General features: G+C 44.8%; 1 protein-coding gene across 1 annotated transcript in view; it reads left to right on the forward strand.

Annotated features, from left to right (window-relative positions):
• The first annotated feature begins 1,826 nt into the window (after positions 1-1,826).
• LOC132824729 (BCL2/adenovirus E1B 19 kDa protein-interacting protein 3-like) overlaps positions 1,827-20,655 on the forward strand; it is a 38,555-nt gene continuing 19,726 nt past the window's right edge. Inside the window, exon 1 of the mRNA XM_060839447.1 lies at positions 1,827-2,163. Coding sequence (XP_060695430.1) covers positions 2,127-2,163 — 37 coding nt within the window. The 5' untranslated portion in view covers positions 1,827-2,126. The remainder of the gene's footprint in view (positions 2,164-20,655) is intronic.

Below are 20,655 nucleotides of genomic sequence, written 5' to 3' on the forward strand. Positions count from 1 at the left end.
CTGTAAAAATAATAGGGTAGTTATGGTCAGGGATTTTAATTTTCCAAACATAGACTGGGACTGCCATAGTGTTAAGGATTTAAATGGAGAGGAATTTGTTAAGTGTGTACAAGACAATTTTCTGATTCAGTATGTGGATGTACCTACTAGAGAAGGTGCAAAACTTGACCTACTCTTGGGAAATAAGGCAGGACAGATGACATGAGAAATCAATGGGGGAGCACTTTGGGGCCAGCAACCATAATTCTGTTAGATTTTAAATAGTGATGGAAAAAGATAGACCAGATCTAAAAGTTGAAGTTCTAAATTGGAGAAAGGCTAATTTTGACAGTATTAAGCAAGAACTTTTGAAAGCTGATTGGGGACAGATGTTTGTAGGTAAAGGGACAGCTGGAAAATGGGAAGCCTTCAGAAATGATAACAAGAATCCAGAGAAAGTATATTCCTGTCAGGGTGAAAGGAAAGGCTGGTAGGTATTGGGAATGCTGGATGACTAAAGAAATTGAGGGTTTGGTTAAAATATTTGGTTAAAACGTTTTGCTGAGATATTTGTATCATTGATTGTCACAGGTGAGGTGCTGGAAGACTGGAGGTTGGCTACCTGGTGCCATTGTTTAAGAAGGGCAGTAAGGACAAGCCAGGGGACTATAGACCAGTGAGCCTGATGTCGGTGGTGGGCAGGTTGTTGGAGGGAATCCTGAGGGACAGAATGTACATGTATTTAGAAAGGCAAGGACTGATTAGAAATAGTCAACATGGCTTTGTGTGTGGGAAATCATGTCTCACAAACTTGACTGCATTTTTTGAGGAAGTAACAAAGAGGATTGATGAGGGCAGAGCAGTAGATGTGACCTATATGGACCTCAGTAAGGCATTCAACAAGGTTCCCCATGGGAGACTGATTAGCAAGGTTAGATCTCATAGAATACAGGGAGAACTAGCCATTTGGATACAGAACTGGCTCAAAGATGGAAGACAGAGGATGGTGGTGAAGGGTTGTGTTTCAGACTGGACGCCTGTGAACAGTGGAGTGCCACAAGGATCGGTGCTGAGTCCTCTGCTTTTTGTCAATTACATAAATGATTTGGATGCGGGCATAAGAGGTACAGTTAGTAAGTTTCCAGGTGACACCAGAATTGGAGGTGTAATGGACAGCGAAGAAGGTTACCTCAGATTACAATGGGATCTTGATCAGATGGGCCAATGGGCTGAGAAGTGGTAGATGGAATTTAATTCAGATAAATGCGAGGGAAAGCAAATCTTAGCAAGACTTACATACTTAATGGTAAGGTCCTAGAGAGTGCTGCTGAACAAAGAGACCTTGGAGTGCAGGGTCATAGCTCCTTGAAAGTGGAGTTGCAGGTAGATAGGATAGTGAAGAAAGCGTTTGGTATGCTTGGTGGGAATGGATTGGGTTGGGATATCTAGTTGGCATGGGCAGGTTGCACCTAAGGGTCTGTTTCCATGCTGTACGTCTTGATGACTCTATCAGGTTGCCCCCTCAGCCTCCTACGCCCTAGAGAAAACAATCTAACTTTCTCTGACCTCTCCTTCTGCTTGGTACACTGCAATGCAAGCAGCATTAATGTATTTGGCACCATCTCACGGTGGACACTGCTGGAGGTGAGACTTGATGTTTGATAAAAAAAAATGTTGTTCCCTGTACTACCGTGTGGTGCCTGCTGTTCCTTCCTGGCTGAAGCTGTGTGGGTTCAATGCTTCTTTTTTTTTCCCCGTTGGAGAGGAAGGGCTTTTATGAGACGTTCCCTTCGCTCTTTGTTTACATAGCTGCTCACTCCCAAAGCTCACATGATCATTGGAGCTGAGCAGAGCAGCTTTTGACGTGCATCTTTGCACGTTCTGTTTTTTTTCGGGTTATATGCTTCGGGAGATCACGGGCAGAAAGACAGGGAAACAGGGAGAGGAGAGAGCTGAACCGACGGTGGGGAAACAGAAGGGTAAAGCAAGGGGGGTGCGGGGAAGAAGAGGCATTATTAGAGAACAACATCAGATTTCTGATCGACCCACCGCAGCGAGGAAACATTCAGTAAATAAGAGCTGAAATATATTGTGTGTTGGGGAGGGGGGTGGGGGGTGTGGAATTAGAGAAGAAAAAAAGACTGAAAATGTCCGTTTCCAATGTAGAAGACGAAAGCTTGCACAGTAAGTATTACAACTACTCCAGAGGGACTCGTTGTTAGACCTAAAGATGCGGTTTTGTATTTAATAGTGTTCAGTGTTATATAGTTATGAACATCCTTGTGAGGGTAGACAATTGACACCTTTGTTTGTTGCAGCGGTGACATGAGGCTTATTTGAACATTCTGTGCCTCATTTAAAATAAATCAGCCTTTTGTTTTGCAGTTGATGTTTAGCTTCAAGGTGTTCAGTGGTAATGGAGATTTGAATTGACAGAGATGTTTCCCTTCAAGTATGTTTTGCATTCATGCCGTTTTCCATATGAATTGATTTTTTTTCTCTCTGAATTGTGCGTGTAGTTTGCTCTGGTAAATTGAACCTGACAGGGTTGAAACGACGGGGTCTGTGCTACTGTTGCTTCCGTCAAGTTGCTGGCGTCTTTATGAATGGGCGAGAGGCTGACAGCAGACCTGTAAGGGGCTGGGCTTCTCGGTAACTTAAAGCAACAGTGTTCCTGTACGCAAACAGCTGATGTTTTTTTTCCCCGTCTAGCTCTATTCCACCCTCTCACCCCGAAACCCTTGCACAATCTCCGGACATCCTAAAAAACACTCTCCTTTTTAAAGTTGGGGATCGGCTAACTCGGTTTGCAACACAAGAAAGCTAACAGCAACGTGGGTTCAATCCGTGCTACCAACTGAGATTACCATGAGGATTCGCCTTTTAATCTCTCTCTCTCTCTCTCGCAATGTGGGGACTCTCAGGTTAAAATTTTATTAGCCCTCTCTCTCTCTCTCTCTCTCACACACACACACACACACACACAATGATGAATTAACCTTTTCTTACTTCCGGAGTGCAGCCCTCGAATCATAGAATCTCCACAGTTTGGAAGCAGGCCATTCGGCCCATCGACTCCTAACCGACCGTCTGAAGAGTGTCCCTCCCAGAACTAACCTATACCTTGTAACCCTGTATTTCCCACAGGGCTAATCCGCCTAGCCTGCACATCACTGGACACTATAGTGCAATTTAGCATAGCCAAAGCAGTTGTAATATAGAAAATATGTTACATTTTAGCGCACATGTAAGGTCCAGTTTCGGTGAGTTGGTCATGCTAAAATTGCCTGTAGTGTTCAGGGATGTGTAAGTCCGGTGCATTAATCGGGGCTAAATGTAGAGTATTAGGGTCGGGGAATGGGCCTGGGTGGGTTACTGTTCGGAGGGTCCATGTAGACCTGTTGGGCTGAATGGCCTGTTTCCACAGTGTAGGGATTCTACAATTCCACCAAATTAGCTCATGGAATGAGAAACATTTTGCCTTGTAATATGTTGATATTGGAGTAAACAATAGCCAGATTGGCATGAGGTGCCTTTAAAGAGTTGGTGCTCAAGTCTGTTGGGGTGAGACCTCGTGGCCTAGAGATACATGCTACTCAATTGATGATTGGATGGAAAATATTGATCCAGGTTTACCAAAATAAGCTAGTACTGTTCTGTATGTACACAAGGATACAACAAGGAGTACATCCTTCTTCGCAGAGTAGAACTTTGTTCACGGGACATAAGGCTGAGAGGTGACCTTTACAGAGGTTTATAAAATAATGAGGAGTATATATAAGGTGAACAGTAGGTGTCTTTTCAAGATTTCAAGAGTAGGGGGCATGTTTTTATGGTGACAGGAGAAAGATTTTAAAAAGTCAGAGTTTTTTTTACACAGAATGGTTCATGTGTGTAATGAACTTCCAGAGGAATTTGTGGATGTGGATATATTTATTTATAACTGAATTTATAAGATATTTGAATAAATATCCAAATAAGAAAAGTTTGGAAGGATATGGGGCAATTGCAGGCAGGTGGGATTTATTTAATTCGGGATTATGATCGGCATGGACTGGTTGAACCAAAGGGTCTGTTTCCACACTGTAACATTGTGAGACTCTAGGATAAGGGCTCCACTGGCTAATTGTCCATCCTAAATGGTCAGATATGCTTGTTCAATGAAAAGTTGAACAGGGTTTTTATTTAGAGTTTTGTAGAACACAAGGCAATTTTGCTGAAATATATCAGATTATGACGGTTTATGCCGTGGTTGCTGAATGTTCCCCCTTGTAAGAACATCTGGAGCAAAGGGGCCTGGTTGAAAAGTAAGGGATATCCCATTTCCAATGGGGATAAAGAGGAGATTTTTCTGTCAGAGGGTTGATGATCTCTTCCCCAGTCATTGATTGTGTTCAAGGCTGTGTTAAATAGAGTTTTCATTTTAAACAGTCAAGAGCTGTGGGGACAAGGAGACAAGAAACTGACATCAAGGCTACACCTAGATCAGCCATAACCATATTAAAGAGCAGAGCAGGTTTTCTGTGCTGAATGGCTCCGTCTTGCCTCTATTTCTTATCCTGTCTGTGATGTAGTGATATCAGGTTTACATTGGTAGCTGCCGAGCTGTAGATGGACAGTGTTGCATGATATTCTGTACACGTTAGCACATATTCCATGCAACTGCGTGCAGCAGATCAGAAAACCTGTTAATCTGTTGAATGATATGAAGTTGTGTCTCTCTGTGATAACACAGTCTATTAGCTGTTAAACAAAGTGTGTCTGAGATCACAGTTCACTGCTTCTTTAGGCTACAGGTCAGATAGAGAGGGTTTCGTGTCATTTTTCAAGCCTGACTGATAAACCCAATCTGTGGTCATACATATTTTTTGCCTCCTTTGCCAATTTTTTTGGGGGGAACCTCTCTTTGTAAATTATAATTGATTGCTTGTTTGAATGTGGTGAGAAAATACGACAGGGGATGCATGTTGATATGTCATGTTAGTATTTTTGAATATCTTTTCCCAAAGGAACAGCTTGATGTGAAAAGTAACTTTGCAGGGCTAATGGGAGAGAGGATGTGCAGTGGGACTTGGTGTTTTTACAAAACGCTGGCATAGGCATGAGAGGCTGAATGGTCTCCCTCTGTGCTGTCTGTTGCCATTGGAAGTTTCTACTGAGTTCTCCCTGTCAACATCATCTAAAAATACTCTTGCACTAATTTCCCCTGGTTCTATTGGTTTCTCTTTGGAGTAATAACATGAGATTGCCTTATCGGGCTCATGTAACTTTATTTACTTCGATGAGATCACCTTTACCTAGCTTATCTGGAGACTGTAAAGTTGAAGCTGCGCTAATATTTTTCCTCAGTGATTGCTCGTATGGTTTATGATCTCTGAATTTCCCGGTGCTATAACCTTTTACAACCCTTTGCATAACTAGCTTGCCATTTACTGTCTGTTGTTTGGTGTCGACCAGTTCTTCAAAGTTCATCAAGCAAATATCTGAAATGAACAACAGTTTATTGTTCAGTTACAGAGTTCTGTGGGATACTTATCTATCCATTCCTCTGAATGTTCCACGTAAGCAATAAAGTGAAAAGACTGTGTCTCTTTGCTGCAGAGAAGTGAAGACTGAGGTGGGGGGAGGTGTCCTCATGTATAAGATCTTGCAAACAGTTAATAAGGTTAACATAGAGAATATGCTCCCACATATGGGAAGGCTGAAACAACCAGTCATGAATATAAGACAGGAGGAAATAATTTGAATAGGGAATTCGGGAGGAACTTCCTTTACTTAAGGAGTAGTAAGAATGGGCACATCAATAGCATAAAGGCATTCAGTTGCAGTAAATAAGATGGTTGCATTTTAAAGGGGAACCTGGTGTAATGGAACCTCCAGTAGCAGATAGCAACAGTGAGGGAGGGTGCCGAGCAGGGGAGCTCGAGCAGTTGTGGCAGAGCCACAGTTAGCAGGGGGTCATGGTGAAGGAGGGCAGCTGAGGATTTCAATGAATTGAATTCAATCATTTATTATCATTTGTATCCAATACAAAATGCAGTGTAGTCGAGTGTCTTATTTCCCCGTCCAACTCTATATTGACGAGGGAGATCCAGTAGATGTAGTGTACCTGGACTTTCAGAAAGCTTTTGATAAAGTCCCACATAGGAGGTTAGTGAGCAAAATTAGGGCACATGGTATTGGGGGCAAAATACTAACTTGGATTGAAAGTTGGTTGGCTGATGGGAAACAAAGAGTACTGATAAACGGCTCCATTTCGGAATGGCAGGCAGTGATCAGTGGGGTACCGCAGGGATCCGTGCTGGGACCGCAGCTTTTTACAATATATGTTAATGATATAGAAGATGGTATTAGTAATAACATTAGCAAATTTGCTGATGATACTAAGCTGGGTGACAGGGTGAAATGTGAGGAGGATGTTAGGAGATTACAGGGTGACCTGGACAGGTTAGGTGAGTGGTCAGATTCATGGCAGATGCAGTTTAATGTGGATAAATGTATGGTTATCCACTTTGGTGGCAAGAACAGGAAGGCAGATTACTACCTAAATGGAATCAATTTAGGTAAAGGGGCAGTACAAAGAGATCTGGGTGTTCTTGTACACCAGTCAATGAAGGTAAGCATGCAGGTACAGCAGGTAGTGAAGAAGGCTAATAGCATGCTGGCCTTCATAACAAGAGGGATTGAGTATAGAAGCAAAGAGGTGCTTCTGCAGCTGTACAGGGCCCTGGTGAGACCACACCTGGATTACTGTGTGCAGTTCTGGTCTCCAAATTTGAGGAAAGACATTCTGGCTATTGAGAGAGTGCAACGTAGTTTCACGAGGTCAATTCCTGAAATGACGGGACTACCTTACACTGAAAGACTGGAGTGACTGGGCTTGTATACCCTTGAGTTTAGAAGACTGAGAGGGGATCTGATTGAGACATATAAGATTATTAAAGGATTGGACACTCTGGCGGCAGGAAACATGTTTCTGCTGATGGGTGAGTGCCGAACCCGAGGACACAGCTTAAAAATACGGGGTAGACCATTTAGGATAGAGATGAGGAGAAACTTCTTCATCCAGAGAGTGATGACTGTGTGGAATGCTCTGCCCCAGAGGACAGTGGAGGCCAGACTCTGGATTCATTTACGAAAGAGTTGGATAGAGCTCTCAAGGATAGTGGAATCAAGGGTTATGGAGATAAGGCAGGAACAGGATACTGATTAAGGATGATCAGCCATGATCATATTGAATGGGATGCTGGCGCGAAGGGCAGAATGGCCTACTCCTGTACCTATTGTCTATTGTCTGCCCTCCCTTCACTTTTTGATTGCGCGATATTGCCCTTTGATGAGAATAGCATTGCTTGTCACTGGCCACTCGGATGTTTCCTTTCTTCCTGGTGGTGGGAATTGAATAAATGTTTGTACACCTGTTGTCTTTCACTGTGTCTCTCACCTGCAAAAACAAATGCAGCATGCTACCGCTGTTAGGCAATAGTGCGGGAAAGAAAATATAACCAGGAGATTTAGGATCTCCTCAGTTTAGGGGACTGACTCTGTAAAAAAGAAAAAAAACATACAGCGTGTTCTGATTTAATGTGATAGTTCTGTTTGCAAGTGATCCAGCGTTATAAGAAAATTGCGTGTAGCAGCATCATTAAACCAATAGTACTGGAATCACATTATATCCAATGCAGGTAAGGAAAGTTTGTGTTCTACAAATAGCGATCTAAATTCTTCAATTGCATTTTAGTCCATTCTTGTTGAAGAAACGCGTATTATAGCAGAACTGAATGTATAGTGAAAAGTATGAACCATCACCAAGCATAGACACCATTCACATCATTTAAAAAACAATAAAACATAAAGAAAGATAACTTAAAGAGTTCTACTTCTCCTTCTCCACCGCTAGAGTCCCCACTCTGTGCTACACCAGCCCACACTGTACTGCCGCTAGAATCCCTCCATGCTACACTAGCCCACACTGTACTGCCGCTAGAATCCCTCCATGCTACACCAGCTCACACTGTACTGCCGCTAGAATCCCTCCATGCTACACCAGCTCACACTGTACTGCCGCTAGGCTAGAGTCCCCTTTCTGTGCTACACCAGCTCACTCTGTACTGCCGCTAGGCTAGAGTCCCCTTTCTGTGCTACACCAGCTCACACTGTACTGCCGCTAGGCTAGAGTCTCCATTCTGTGCTACACTAGCCCACACTGTACTGCCGCTAGAGTCCCTCCATGCTACACCAGCTCACACTGTACTGCCGCTAGGCTAGAGTCTCCATTCTGTGCTACACTAGCCCACACTGTACTGCCGCTAGAGTCCCTCCATGCTACACCAGCTCACACTGTACTGCCGCTAGGCTAGAGTCCCCTTTCTGTGCTACACCAGCTCACACTGTACTGCCGCTAGGCTAGAGTCCCCTTTCTGTGCTGCACCAGCCCACACTGTACTGCCGCTAGGCTAGAGTCTCCATTCTGTGCTACACTAGCCCACACTGTACTGCCGCTAGAGTCCCTCCATGCTACACCAGCTCACACTGTACTGCCGCTAGGCTAGAGTCCCCTTTCTGTGCTACACCAGCTCACACTGTACTGCCGCTAGGCTAAAGTCCCCATTCTGTGCTACACCAGCCCACACTGTACTGCCGCTAGGCTAGAGTCTCCATTCTGTGCTACACTAGCCCACACTGTACTGCCGCTAGAGTCCCTCCATGCTACACCAGCTCACACTGTACTGCCGCTAGGCTAGAGTCCCCTTTCTGTGCTACACCAGCCCACACTGTACTGCCGCTAGGCTAGAGTCTCCATTCTGTGCTACACTAGCCCACACTGTACTGCCGCTAGAGTCCCTCCATGCTACACCAGCTCACACTGTACTGCCGCTAGGCTAGAGTCCCCTTTCTGTGCTACACCAGCCCACACTGTACTGCCGCTAGGCTAGAGTCCCCTTTCTGTTCTACACCAGCCCACACTGTACTGCCGCTAGGCTAGAGTCTCCATTCTGTGCTACACTAGCTCACACTGTACTGCCGCTAGGCTAGAGTCTCCATTCTGTGCTACACTAGCTCACACTGTACTGCCACTTGGCTAGAGTCCCCTTTCTGTGCTACACCAGCTCACACTGTACTGCCGCTAGGCTAGAGTCCCCTTTCTGTGCTACACCAACCCACACTGTACTGCCGCTAGAGTCCCTACTCTGGACTACACCAGCCCACACTTGTACTGCAGGTAGAGTCCCAACTCTGTGCTGCACCAGCCCACACTGTACTACCGCTAGGCTAGAGTCCCCTTTCTGTGTTACACCAGCCCACACTGTACTGCTGCTAGGCTAGAGTTCCCTTTCTGTGCTACACCAGCCCATACTGTACTGCCACTAGGATAGAGTCCCCTTTCTGTGCTACACCAGCTCACACTGTACTGCCGCTAGGCTAGAGTCTCCATTCTGTGCTACACCAGCCCACACTGTACTGCCGCTAGGCTAGAGTCTCCATTCTGTGCTACACCAGCCCACACTGTACTGCCGCTCGGCTAGAGTCCCCACTCTGGGCTACACCAGCCCACACTGTACTGCCGCTAGTGTCCCACTCTGTGCTACACCTGTCCATGCCATGCCATCACCAGGGGCCCACTCCATGCAGGTTTGAGATTCCCGCTCCAGGCTTCACAGTCCACCTGGCTGTGTAACCACGCTGCCTTTGAAGCTGCCGCTGCTGTTCCAGAACCCCGTCAAAGCCACCTTCCAACCATAGAGCTCTCTTTATCCGGTAAGTTTGAGTGAAAGCTTAATTAAACTGAGAGAAGAAGACGGGGAAAAGGAAAAAGAGTGGAAAAAAGCGGGTGAGGAGGACAGGCCTGGACACAGAAGCTCCGAAACCTGTCTGGAAAATAAGCTGTCTTTGTCGGGAGCAGAGTAAGTGGGAAGGAAGAGCAGAGAGATTCAGGATTTTTCAACCTAGTTTCAACCACTGGTTTCATTCCACATAGACACTGAAAATACTTTTCAACTTAATCTTACTTTTTATTGTAATTTCCTGATGCCGGCGCAACAAAGAGAATCACTGTTTCATGATTTTTGGGTCTTCCCTCTTTGTTCGTAGCTCTTGTTAGGTTTCTGGCATAGGCAGTAGAATTCCACAGTATCAAGTCATGGTGTAAGGGCTTAAACGTCGCTTGGCCAAGATGGCGGAAGAGCTAAGACTCACAGGGTGTCTGAGGGAGACTGAACTGGGATCATTAGAGGGAGAGAAAAAGCAAAGAACAGTGGATGCTGGAAATCAGAATCGTTGTAGCTGGAGAAGCTGGGCATGTCTGCTGAGTTTTCCCAGCAATTTCTGTTTTCGTTTAGGATCATTAGAAGCTTAGCTATTTGCCAAATGCAGGCAGGGTTTGTCCATATGCTTTCCCTTCGTGCTACAGAGCAATGAAGTACCGCTCCTCGTTAGATACTCCTTTCACCAAGTCTAGGAGGCTGGACAGATTCGAGGGCAGACCAGAAACATCCGATGATCCAGTGATGAAAAATTGAAATGAGGGTATGCAGTGGCGACCTCCGTGTGAGTGATGGAATATCTATACAGAAACGCCCTTGCTGAAGTAGTGGGAAGAGGTTGAAGTCTTCAGCCGATTTTTGAAGTAGTGACAAGGGGGTAGGCAGAGTCTGATATGGCTACAGCAAAGGTTTGATGAATGCAAGCAAGCTGATGGGGAGGAGCTGGTCTCCATGTCCCTATTAGCTGTCAACGGTGTTTAGTCACACTGTCCTTCTGGATTCCTCTTTCTGATTGAGACTGACCACTTGCCTTTGGAAGCAGTGAGGCATGAGAGGAAGAACAATGGTAACAAATGTCAATTTGTCTTTCTTTCAAGCACAGCATCACATCATCCTGATCCTGGAGAGGTCAAGATGGGAGAGTCCAAAACTAGAGGGCATGGGTTTAAGGTGAGAGGGGAAAGATTTAAAAGGGACGTAAGGGGCAACTTTTTCATGCAGAGGGTGGTGTGTGTATGGAATGAGGAAGTGGTGGAGGCTGGTACAATTACAATATTTAAAAGACATTCGAACATATACATGAATAGAAAAATTTTATAGGGATATGGGCCAAATGCAAGTAAATGGGACTAGTTAAGTTTTGGATAACTGGTTGGCATGGACGAGTTGGACCGAAGGGTTTGTTTCCATGCTGTATGACTCTGTGAGGGAAGAGGCTGCTATCAGAGTGGTGATGGTCAGTGTGGATGTCAGCCTCCGAAGAAGAGAAAGATTGCTACATAGGGGATGCAGATCTAGGCCTTGCTGTCCAACCTTCACTTGTAACCCTTATGCCTAATCCCACCGAAGGGGTACTCCATAGAGGTGTTGGAATTGGCATGCTAAATTGTCCATAGTGTTTAGGGATGTGTATGTTAGGTGTAATAATCAGGGATAAATATAAGATAATAGGGGAGGGGAATAGGTCTGCGTGGGTCACTCTTCGGAGGGTTGGTGTGAACTTGTTGGGCCGAAGAACCTGTTTCCACACTGGAGGGATTCTATTTCTATAAAAGAGTGGTAGAGGCAGAAACCCTCAACACACCTTTCAAGACCTGCACATGAGTTTTCATAACCTATAGAATAGTGTCTCTTATTCTTCTTCCTGTCACCTTTTGCATCATGACCCCACCACTGAACATCCACCATTGTTCCCCATTAGTTGAGTTGGTCATGTTAAATTGCCCATGCTGTCCAGGGATGTGCAGGATAGATGGATTAGCCATGGGAATTGCAGGGTTACAAGGATATGGTGGAGCATTGAGTCAAGGTGAGATGCTTCTCAGATGGTCAGTGTAGACTTGATAGGCAGAATGGCCTGCTTCCACATTGTAGGTATTCTATGATTCCATTCTATGATTCTAGGATCTTGTTCTTATGCTAATGATTCTGTCCTTGCCTGCTTTAGTGAAGCCAAACACCAGCTGGAGGAACAGCTCCACATCTTCCCATTAAGCATCTTCACAGACTTTAGGAGCTCAGCAACTCAGGCCATGAACTTTCCCCAGCTTTCAGTAAAACTGCCATGAACATCCCTCACTGGCACCCACTCTGGATTGCCAAAGGGTCACATTGGACTTCACGCCTTAACTCTGTTGCTGTTTGCACAGACACTGCCAGATCCGCTAACTTTCTGTCCCTGTCCATGGGAAAATCGGATTGCTGTCTTTTCACCTGGCAAAGAGACAGTGGGCCAAATGGCCTGTTTCTGTGCTGTGAATATTTCGCCCCATTTCCACTTCCTGGGCCAGGTTCTGGTGAAGCATCTTTACAAATGAAAGGCACAATGTAAATGCAGCTTGGCATGGTGTGGCTTTTCTCCTTCTTTTCAAAGGGAAAGATTTACCAACAGTTTTGACACCAATGTCTCTCCCTTTGGCTATTTTTAATACGTATTTATTGGGAAGTTTTTTGTGTGTGTGTGTGTGTGTGTGTGTGTGAATTACATCATTGATGCAATTGGCTATCCGCCCAACAGTATAAATAAATTTAACAACAAGGGCTGAGAATACTGGCTTACTCCCAATTTTTACCATTTCTCTAAAGCCTGTTGATTTATCTAAGACTTATTACACTCCTTTGCCACCTTGCAGTGACTGAAACGAAATAAAACAAATAGACTTCTATTGGATCAAATTATACCTCCGAGAGAGGTCTCAAGTGGCTTCATGCACAGGGACAGTGGCTTTGAGGGCATTACCTATTGTTGCTGTGTAAGTTAATGCATTTTAGGCATGGCAAGATTCCAGCAACAGTGGCTGTTCTGCACTGTAAGAGTTTATTTGAGAGAACCACAGATTTCACTCCTTCTTTTTACCATAAACTTGTTGTTATTCTCTCCCTCTCTGTCTCTCATGTATCCATCTGTTTTCCTTCTGAAAGCGACTATCAGATCTCCAGCTCTGACAGATATTCCCTCCCAGATCATAACAAGACACTCTGTCAAAACATGTTGTCTCATCTTCCCACAGGAATGGCAATCTTTAAAAAAAGATTTACCAAGGTACATTGGCAAGTATGTCAGCTTTGCTCGAGCCGAGATAAAAAAAAAAGTGATATTGAAGAGGGGGGGCATGAGCAGGATGGTGACATGAGGACTGATGCTTCCTCCTCATTGCCTGGTGGCTCAGTGGCTAGCACTGCTGCTTCACAATGCCAGACACCCGGGTTTGATTCCATCCTCGGGTGACTGTCTGTGTGGAGTTTGAACATTCTCTCCGTGTCTGCGTGGGTTTCATCCGTGTATTTTGGTTCCCTCCCACAGTCCAAAGATGTGCAGGTTAGGCGAATTGGCATTGCTAAACTGCCACATAGTAGCCAAGGATGTGTAGGCTACATGAATTGGTCATGTGGGATAATGTGTTTGGGTGGGTTGCTCTTTGGAGGGTCAGAGCAGACTCAATGGGCCAAATGGACTCAATTTGCGCTATAAGGATTCTGTGTTCACGTTTAGGCGTGACTATTCCAACACTGCTAGAACCAATGAGACCGTTTGTGAAAATGTTACAGATCTTGTGACACTTCTCCACGTCATTGAGGAGGTGATTAAAGCTGGACGCGAAAATGTCTGTGCGAGTTCTTCATCCAAACTTTTGGCAGTGGATTTGATTAAATTTTTGTTTATTGATTCTGGGCCATGCATGTCGTCACTGGCTGGGCCCAGCATTTATCCCCCCTCCCTAATTGCCCTTGAGAAGGTGGGGGTGAGCTGCCTTCTCCTGGTGATGCAGGATCAGGGAATAGAGCCAGACCCTTCAGGAGTGAACTTAGGGAGCACAAAGAATAGTGGAAGTTTGGAATTTCTTTTCCAAAAACACAATGACGTGAGACGGGCGCTTGTTCTATGTTAACCAAAAGTTAAATCAAACTCGCTCTGCATTGCTCACCTCAGTTAGACGCTGGGAAGATTCTGTCACTGAAGTCAGGTGGTAGCTGTTGATCTGAAACCCTTCTTTTGCCTTCAATCAGTGATGTTCAGGGAGAAGGGCTGAACACTGAGAAACAGAAATTGGTTTTATCACCTTAGGAGGCAATTAGAACATGGGAAAACATAATGTTTCTACATATCTGGTCAGCATAAACAAATTAGATCGAAAGTCCTGTTTCCGTGCTGTACATCTCCATGACTCTGTGAAAGGCGTGTTTGTGGGCGTGAGTGAAAATTCGTGGACTGCTTGTCTCCCCTTGGAAATATCAGGAAATGAGTTGTTTACTGGCTTTTGTGGCATGTTGTCATGTGTATTTATTCGATCAGTGAGGTATCACATCCCTTTTGAAAGACTTCAGAAGAAGGACTTGTATTTATACAGTTTTCTTTTATGTCCACAGGATGTCCCAAAGTGATTCAAAGCCAATGAAGTACTGTTTAAAATGTAGTTGCTTATTAATATGTGCAATGCAGCAGTCAACACATATCAATGTGTAAACAGCAATGTGAGAATGACCACATCGCCTATTTTCGTAATGTTGCAAGAGGGGATAAATATTGACCAGAACACAGGAGAACTCCACTGCTTTTCAAAATATTGCTGTGGGATATTTATAGCCTCCCAAGAGAGCACACGGGGCTATTGTTTTGTCTCTGATCTGAAAGGCACGATCCCTGGCAGTGCAGAACTCCCTCAGTACTGCACTGAGATCAACAACCTACACTTTTTGCTTAAAGCGCTGGGTTGGGAATAACCACCATCACCAGGGGTATATTTCCCTCCCCATCCCTATCCGCTTTCCGTAAAGACCATTCTCTCTGTGACTACCTCGTCAGGTCCATGCCCCTCCAACAACCCATCCTCCCCTCCCGGCACCTTCCCCTGCCACCGCAGGAATTGCAAACCCTGCGCCACACCTCCTCCCTTGCCTCTGTCCAAGGTCCCAAAAGAACCTTCCACAACCGTCAAAGTTTCACCTGCACTTCCACATGTGTCATTGCTCCCCATGGCATCTCCTCTACATTGGGGAGACAGGGCGCCTACTCACAGGGCATTTCAGAGAAAATCTCAGGGACACCTGCACCAATCAACCCCACCGCCCCATGGCTGAACACTTTAATCTCCCCTCCCACTCTGCCGAGGACGTGCAGATCCTGGGCCTCCTCCATTGCCATTCCCTTACCACCCAACGCCTGGAGGAAGAACACTTCATCATCTGCCTCGAGACCCTCCAACTCCAGGGCATCAATGTGGACTTCTCCAGTTTCCTCATTCCCCCCCCCCCAACCTTACCCCAGTTCTAACCTTCCAGCTCAGCATCGCCCTCATGACCTGTCCTACCTGTCCATCATCCTTCCCATCTATCTATTCCACCCTCCCCTCTGATGTTAGTGGGTGGCACAGTGGCATAGTGGTTAGCACTGCTGCCTCACAGCACCAGAGACCTGGGTTCACTTCCCGCCTCAGGTGACTGACTGTGGAGTTCACACATTCTCCCCGTGTCTGTGTGGGTTTCCTCCGGGTGCTCTGGTTTCCTCCCACAATCCAAAGATGTGCAGGTCAGGTGAATTGGCCATGCTAAGTTGTCCATAGTGCTAGGTGAAGGAGTAAATGTATGGGTGGGTTGCTCTTCGGCGGGTCGGTGTGGACTTGTTGGGCCAAAGGGCCTGTTTCCACACTGTAAGTAATCTAATCTATCACCTTTACCCCTGCCTCCATCGACCTATTGCACTCTCAGCTACCTTCTCCTCAGCCCCACCCCCCTCCCATTTATCTCTCCACCCCTGAGGCTCACAGCCTCATTCCTGATGAAGATCTTCTGCCCGAAACAACATCGATTCTCCCGCACCTCGGATGCCGCCTGAACTTTTCCAGCACCACACTCTCGACTCTAACCTCCAGCTTCTGCAGTGCTCGCTTTCGCCTGGGATTAACCCACAGCCTTCCTAAGAAAGGCTGTCACTTAAGATATGGCTGGCAGTGTAGTGAGGGGAATGAGGGGAGTTCAGAGGGCATGCTGAGTAGAGGGGTGTGAGAGGCTTGAAGTGAAATAGGAGAAGGAGAACATAGATGATAGGAGAGCTTTGTGGGGGATGAGAAGACAGAAAAGTGATGAGAAATGTGTAAAATGCGAAGAGTGTTTACCATTGTTTTGTTAACATGCCTACGCTTTCTAATACTGCAGTAGTGATCCAGAGGGCAAAATACTTCAAAGAACTGAATTTGAATTTCGGTTTAAAACTAAAGCTGGCAATAATTGCTATTCAGAATGTTGTAGTGAATGGTCTTCTCTTTGTTATGGAGTCTAGGTTCAGGGAGCAGACTTAAAATTCATCAACGATACTTCAGGAATGAATTTAGCGCAAAGTGAAGATTTTGAGGGGTGACTTTATAGAGGTTTATAAAATCATGAGGTGTATAGATAAGGTGAATGACAGGTGTCTTTTCCCTAGGGTGGGAGACTTCAAGTCTGGGGGCGTATTTTTAAGGTGAGGGGGGAAAGAGATAAAAAAGACGAGGGGCAGTTGTTCACACAGAGTAGTTTGAGTGTGGAATGAACTTCGCGAGGCAGTGGTGGATATGGATGCAGTTATAACGTATAAAAGACCCAGTGAAAACACACTGGATGATAGATCATTTGTTCATGATTAGTGTGAGATTGATGTTTATTTTGGATTACCTGGACTTGCTCTTCATTGTCGACCTCAATCAGACACTGGGAAGATTCTACACCAGAGGTCAGATAGCACCTGTCGACCTGAAATCCTTCCCCAATCTTCAGTCAGTAATGTTAAGGGAGGAGGAGGAGGGCGAAACATTGAGAACTGGAAGAGTAGGCATTGACCAGACCTTTGAGAAACTGCTGGATTGTTGCAAAATCTCCACAATTGTCCTTCCCCTTATCCATCTTCATCAAGTGTGCTGACCCCAACAGTGTCACCCATACCTCACTGAGGAGCAAGCATTCTTGCCCACAACAGGAGTCATCGGGTCATACAACGCAGAGACAGACTCTTTGGACCAACCAGTCATAATCCCAACTAGTCCCTCCCGCCTACGCTTGCCTCATATCCTTCCAAAATTGTCTTACTCTTGTATTTATCTAATGTATTTAAAATCGTGTAACTGTACCCATTTCCACCACTTCTTCTGAAAGTTTCAAATTGCACCTTATGCCTTCTTTAAATCTTCCTCCACTCGCCTTAAAAATATGCCGCCTAGTCTTGAAATCCCCCCTTCCTAGGGAGGAGACACCTTCCATTCACCTTCCTATAAGGTTTATCAACCTCCTGAGCTCCAGTGAAAAATGTCCCAGCCTTTCCAGCCTCTCATAACTCAAACTGTGAGTCCATCCTAATTACCACTCCCATCTTGTTGAGAAAATTAAAACTGGACAACAAATGCTCACATCCCAGGAAAGAATAATAAAAAAAAATCCTGAGACCCTTATGATAATACTTGTGTACATAAACAGGAGTGAGAAGAAGGAGTCAGCTATTCAGACCTTGAACTGACTCTCTCTTCAGTAAGATCATGGTTGACCTGATTATTCTACATTATTCCCATCTATTTTGTAACCCTTCACTCTCTAGCTTGTCAAAATATTTTTAAAATATTCAAAAATTCTGCTTGCGGTATTTTTCAAGAAAGAGAGTTTCAAAGACTCATGACACTGTGTGAGAAAACATAGAGGCATAGAGTTATGTAGCATGGAAACAGAGCTTTTAGTCCAACTCATTCATGCTGACCAGAAGGGCCAGTATAACTCAATGACTCTCTGTCTCAAATTCTCCTCATATCTGTCTTAAATATTCAACTCCATTATTTTTGAACGGTGGCCTCTATTTCTATTCACCCTGTCAAGTGGCCTCTTACTCTTCTAAACTCCAGCACATACAAGCCCAGACTGTCCAACCTTTCCTCAATAGTCAGCCCATCCATCCCGGGTATTACTCTGGTAAACCTTTTTCTGAAATACTTCCATGTCATTACTGATTGTTGTAAAAGCCTATCTGGTGTTCTTCATTAGGAGAAGTAAATTTGCCGTCTTTTCTTGTTGACCCATTGTCCAAACATATCGCAATGCGGTTGACACTTAATTGCCCTCGATCAGTGACTCTAGCACCCCATGGAAGAAAATGTTGCTGTTGGCTAGTTTACTGCAATGGCCCCAAGAATGAGTAACTTCAGTTAGGAGGATGGATTGAAGAAGGCGGAACTGTTTTCCTTGCAGAGAAGAAGAAGGTTGTGAGGAGCTTTGGAAGAGACTTTTGAAATCACGAATGGGCTGGACAGAGCAGATGGGGAGAAACTGTTCCTGCTCATAAAAGAGAAAAGAACGAGAGGGCATAGATTTAAAGTGGTGCATGTGTGAAACAAGAGCGATGTGAGAAAAATAACCTTTTCACTCAGCGAGGAGTTAGGGTATGCTTTGCGTGGAAATGTGGTGGAGGCAGGTTCAAGTGAAGCATTTAAAAGAACATTAGATGATTAGTTGAGAGGAAGAGTGAGCAAAGGTGTGGTGGGGATGTGGGGGTGTGGGGTTGGGGGGGGGGGGTGGGTGGGTGGGTGGTGGCAGCAGTAGATTGCCAAAATATATTAATATTTGTTTTATTCACTTGCGGGATGTGGGCATTGCTGGCTTACCAGCATTTATTGCCACCCCAAGTTGCCCTTTTGAAGACGATGCTGAGCAGTCTTCTAAAGAGAGAATGTAGGCTCAATGGGCTGAATGGCCTTTTCCTACACTATAACAATTCCATGATTCTGCATTTGGAATCTTCGGTGACAAGGTGATTTTGCAGAGCAAGTTTCAGAAGTTTCTTTTAAAAATTTACAAGACCATTGACAGTTTAATTGTATCACAGACTTCAAAGAATGACGTCCAGCTAGTGAGTAATGGAATCTCATTTCCAAGCTTTCCTGTGCAATTTTCTTTTCAAGAATTTATCTAATTTCTTTTGAATCTTGCTGTTGATTCAACTTCTAGGAAGTACATTCCAGGCTTTAATAACTCATGTTGCTTGATACATTTCTCCTGTGGTTCACTTGTCAATTATCTTGTCTAATGCCATCTAGTAACTGACCCTCTTGTCAATGGAAACCGCTTATTCATGAGTCTAAACCCATCATCATTTTGAATACCTCTCTTAAACTTCCCATTGTATCTGATGTTCCTGGCATTAGATATAATTAGCAGAGTATATCATCTCGTTTGGCCTGTGTTGATGGCTGTATTCTCACGTTCTTCCTCGGTTTAATCTCAGCCCATCAACATTCCTTGCTGTACCTTTCTCCCTGACACATTTATTTAAACTGCCCTTAAACACATCTAATTTTTTAAAAATCCAGTCACTGAACATGAACATCGCTGTTTGGGCCAGCATTTCTTGCGCATTCCTAGATGCCCATGAGAAAGCACTCGTGAGTTATCTTCTTAAAACGCAGCCGTCCATGTGCTGTAGATAGACCCACAATGCTGTTAGGGTGGGAGTTTGAGAATTCCAATCCCACAACACTGAGAAACGGTGATACATTTCAAATTCAGGATGCTGTGTGGCCAGATGGGCCACTGGCAGATGATGGTGTTGCTCATGACCTTCTGAGTGATAGAGGTCTTTTCCCTGGGGTAGGGGAATCCAGAACTAGAGGGCGTAGGTTCAGAGTGAGAGGGGAAAGATATAAAAAGGACCTAAGCTGCAACTTTTTCACGCAGAGGGTTGTGTGCGCATTTGGAATGAGCTGCCGGAGGAAGTGGTGGAGACTGTTACAATTACAGCATTTGAAAAGGCATCTGGATGGGTATATGAATAGGAAGGATTCAGACGGATGTGGGCCAAGTGCTGACAAATAGGATTAGATTAGATTAGATTAGGATATCTCGTTGGCATGGACGCGTTGGACCGTAGGGTGTATTTCCGTGCTGTACATTTCTATGACTGAATGTGGGAGGTGCTTGGAAGGTGCTGTTGAAGGATGATGAATGTTTCAAGAAGGTCTCAACTACAGTGTTTGGCGTAGAATCAGTTGATGTGTTTGGACTTGGCGAAGATGTTCGATAAGATAACTTACAAAAGCTCAAGGCATAAGATTAAAGCCCACAGTGTTGGAGGTAATACATTTGCATAGACAGAGAATTGGCTAATGGGCAGTGTTGTTGTGTATATATAGATGAGAGAGTGTTTTGATCATTAGTACAATCACGAGTTATGGGGAAAGGGCAGATAAGCGGACATGAGGAATATCAGATCGACCAGCTCATTGAAGGGCAGAATCAGTTCAAGGGGCTGAATGGCCTATTTTTTAGGGTTCTATAGTATTATAGAAACAGAATTAACATTCCAAATCTGGTATGACTCATCTTCAGAACTGAAGATGTACTGAGTTTCTCCAGCATCCTGTATGTTTCTTTCAGATTTTAAATTCCTTTAATCTTTCTTCCTTTCTCTCTAAACACCTAACTTCGTCAAAACCTTAACCGCCCTGTTATCGCAATGTGGGAACCAGCTATTTGCATATTGGCTGCCACTATTCTGCAACATTTCACAAATACTTCAGTGGCTGCAACACACTTTGGGATGTCCAGCGGTTGTGAAAAGCCCTGCCTAAATATAATCTGAGGAAGGATGCTTTGGAATGGAAAAAATGCAACAAAGGTCCACCAGTATGCTGAGGGAGTGACATTACTGAGGGACATGATTAAGATGGAATGGCATCCCACACAC

This window comes from Hemiscyllium ocellatum, chromosome 1, assembly GCF_020745735.1.
Source record: "Hemiscyllium ocellatum isolate sHemOce1 chromosome 1, sHemOce1.pat.X.cur, whole genome shotgun sequence".
NCBI lineage: Eukaryota > Metazoa > Chordata > Chondrichthyes > Orectolobiformes > Hemiscylliidae > Hemiscyllium > Hemiscyllium ocellatum.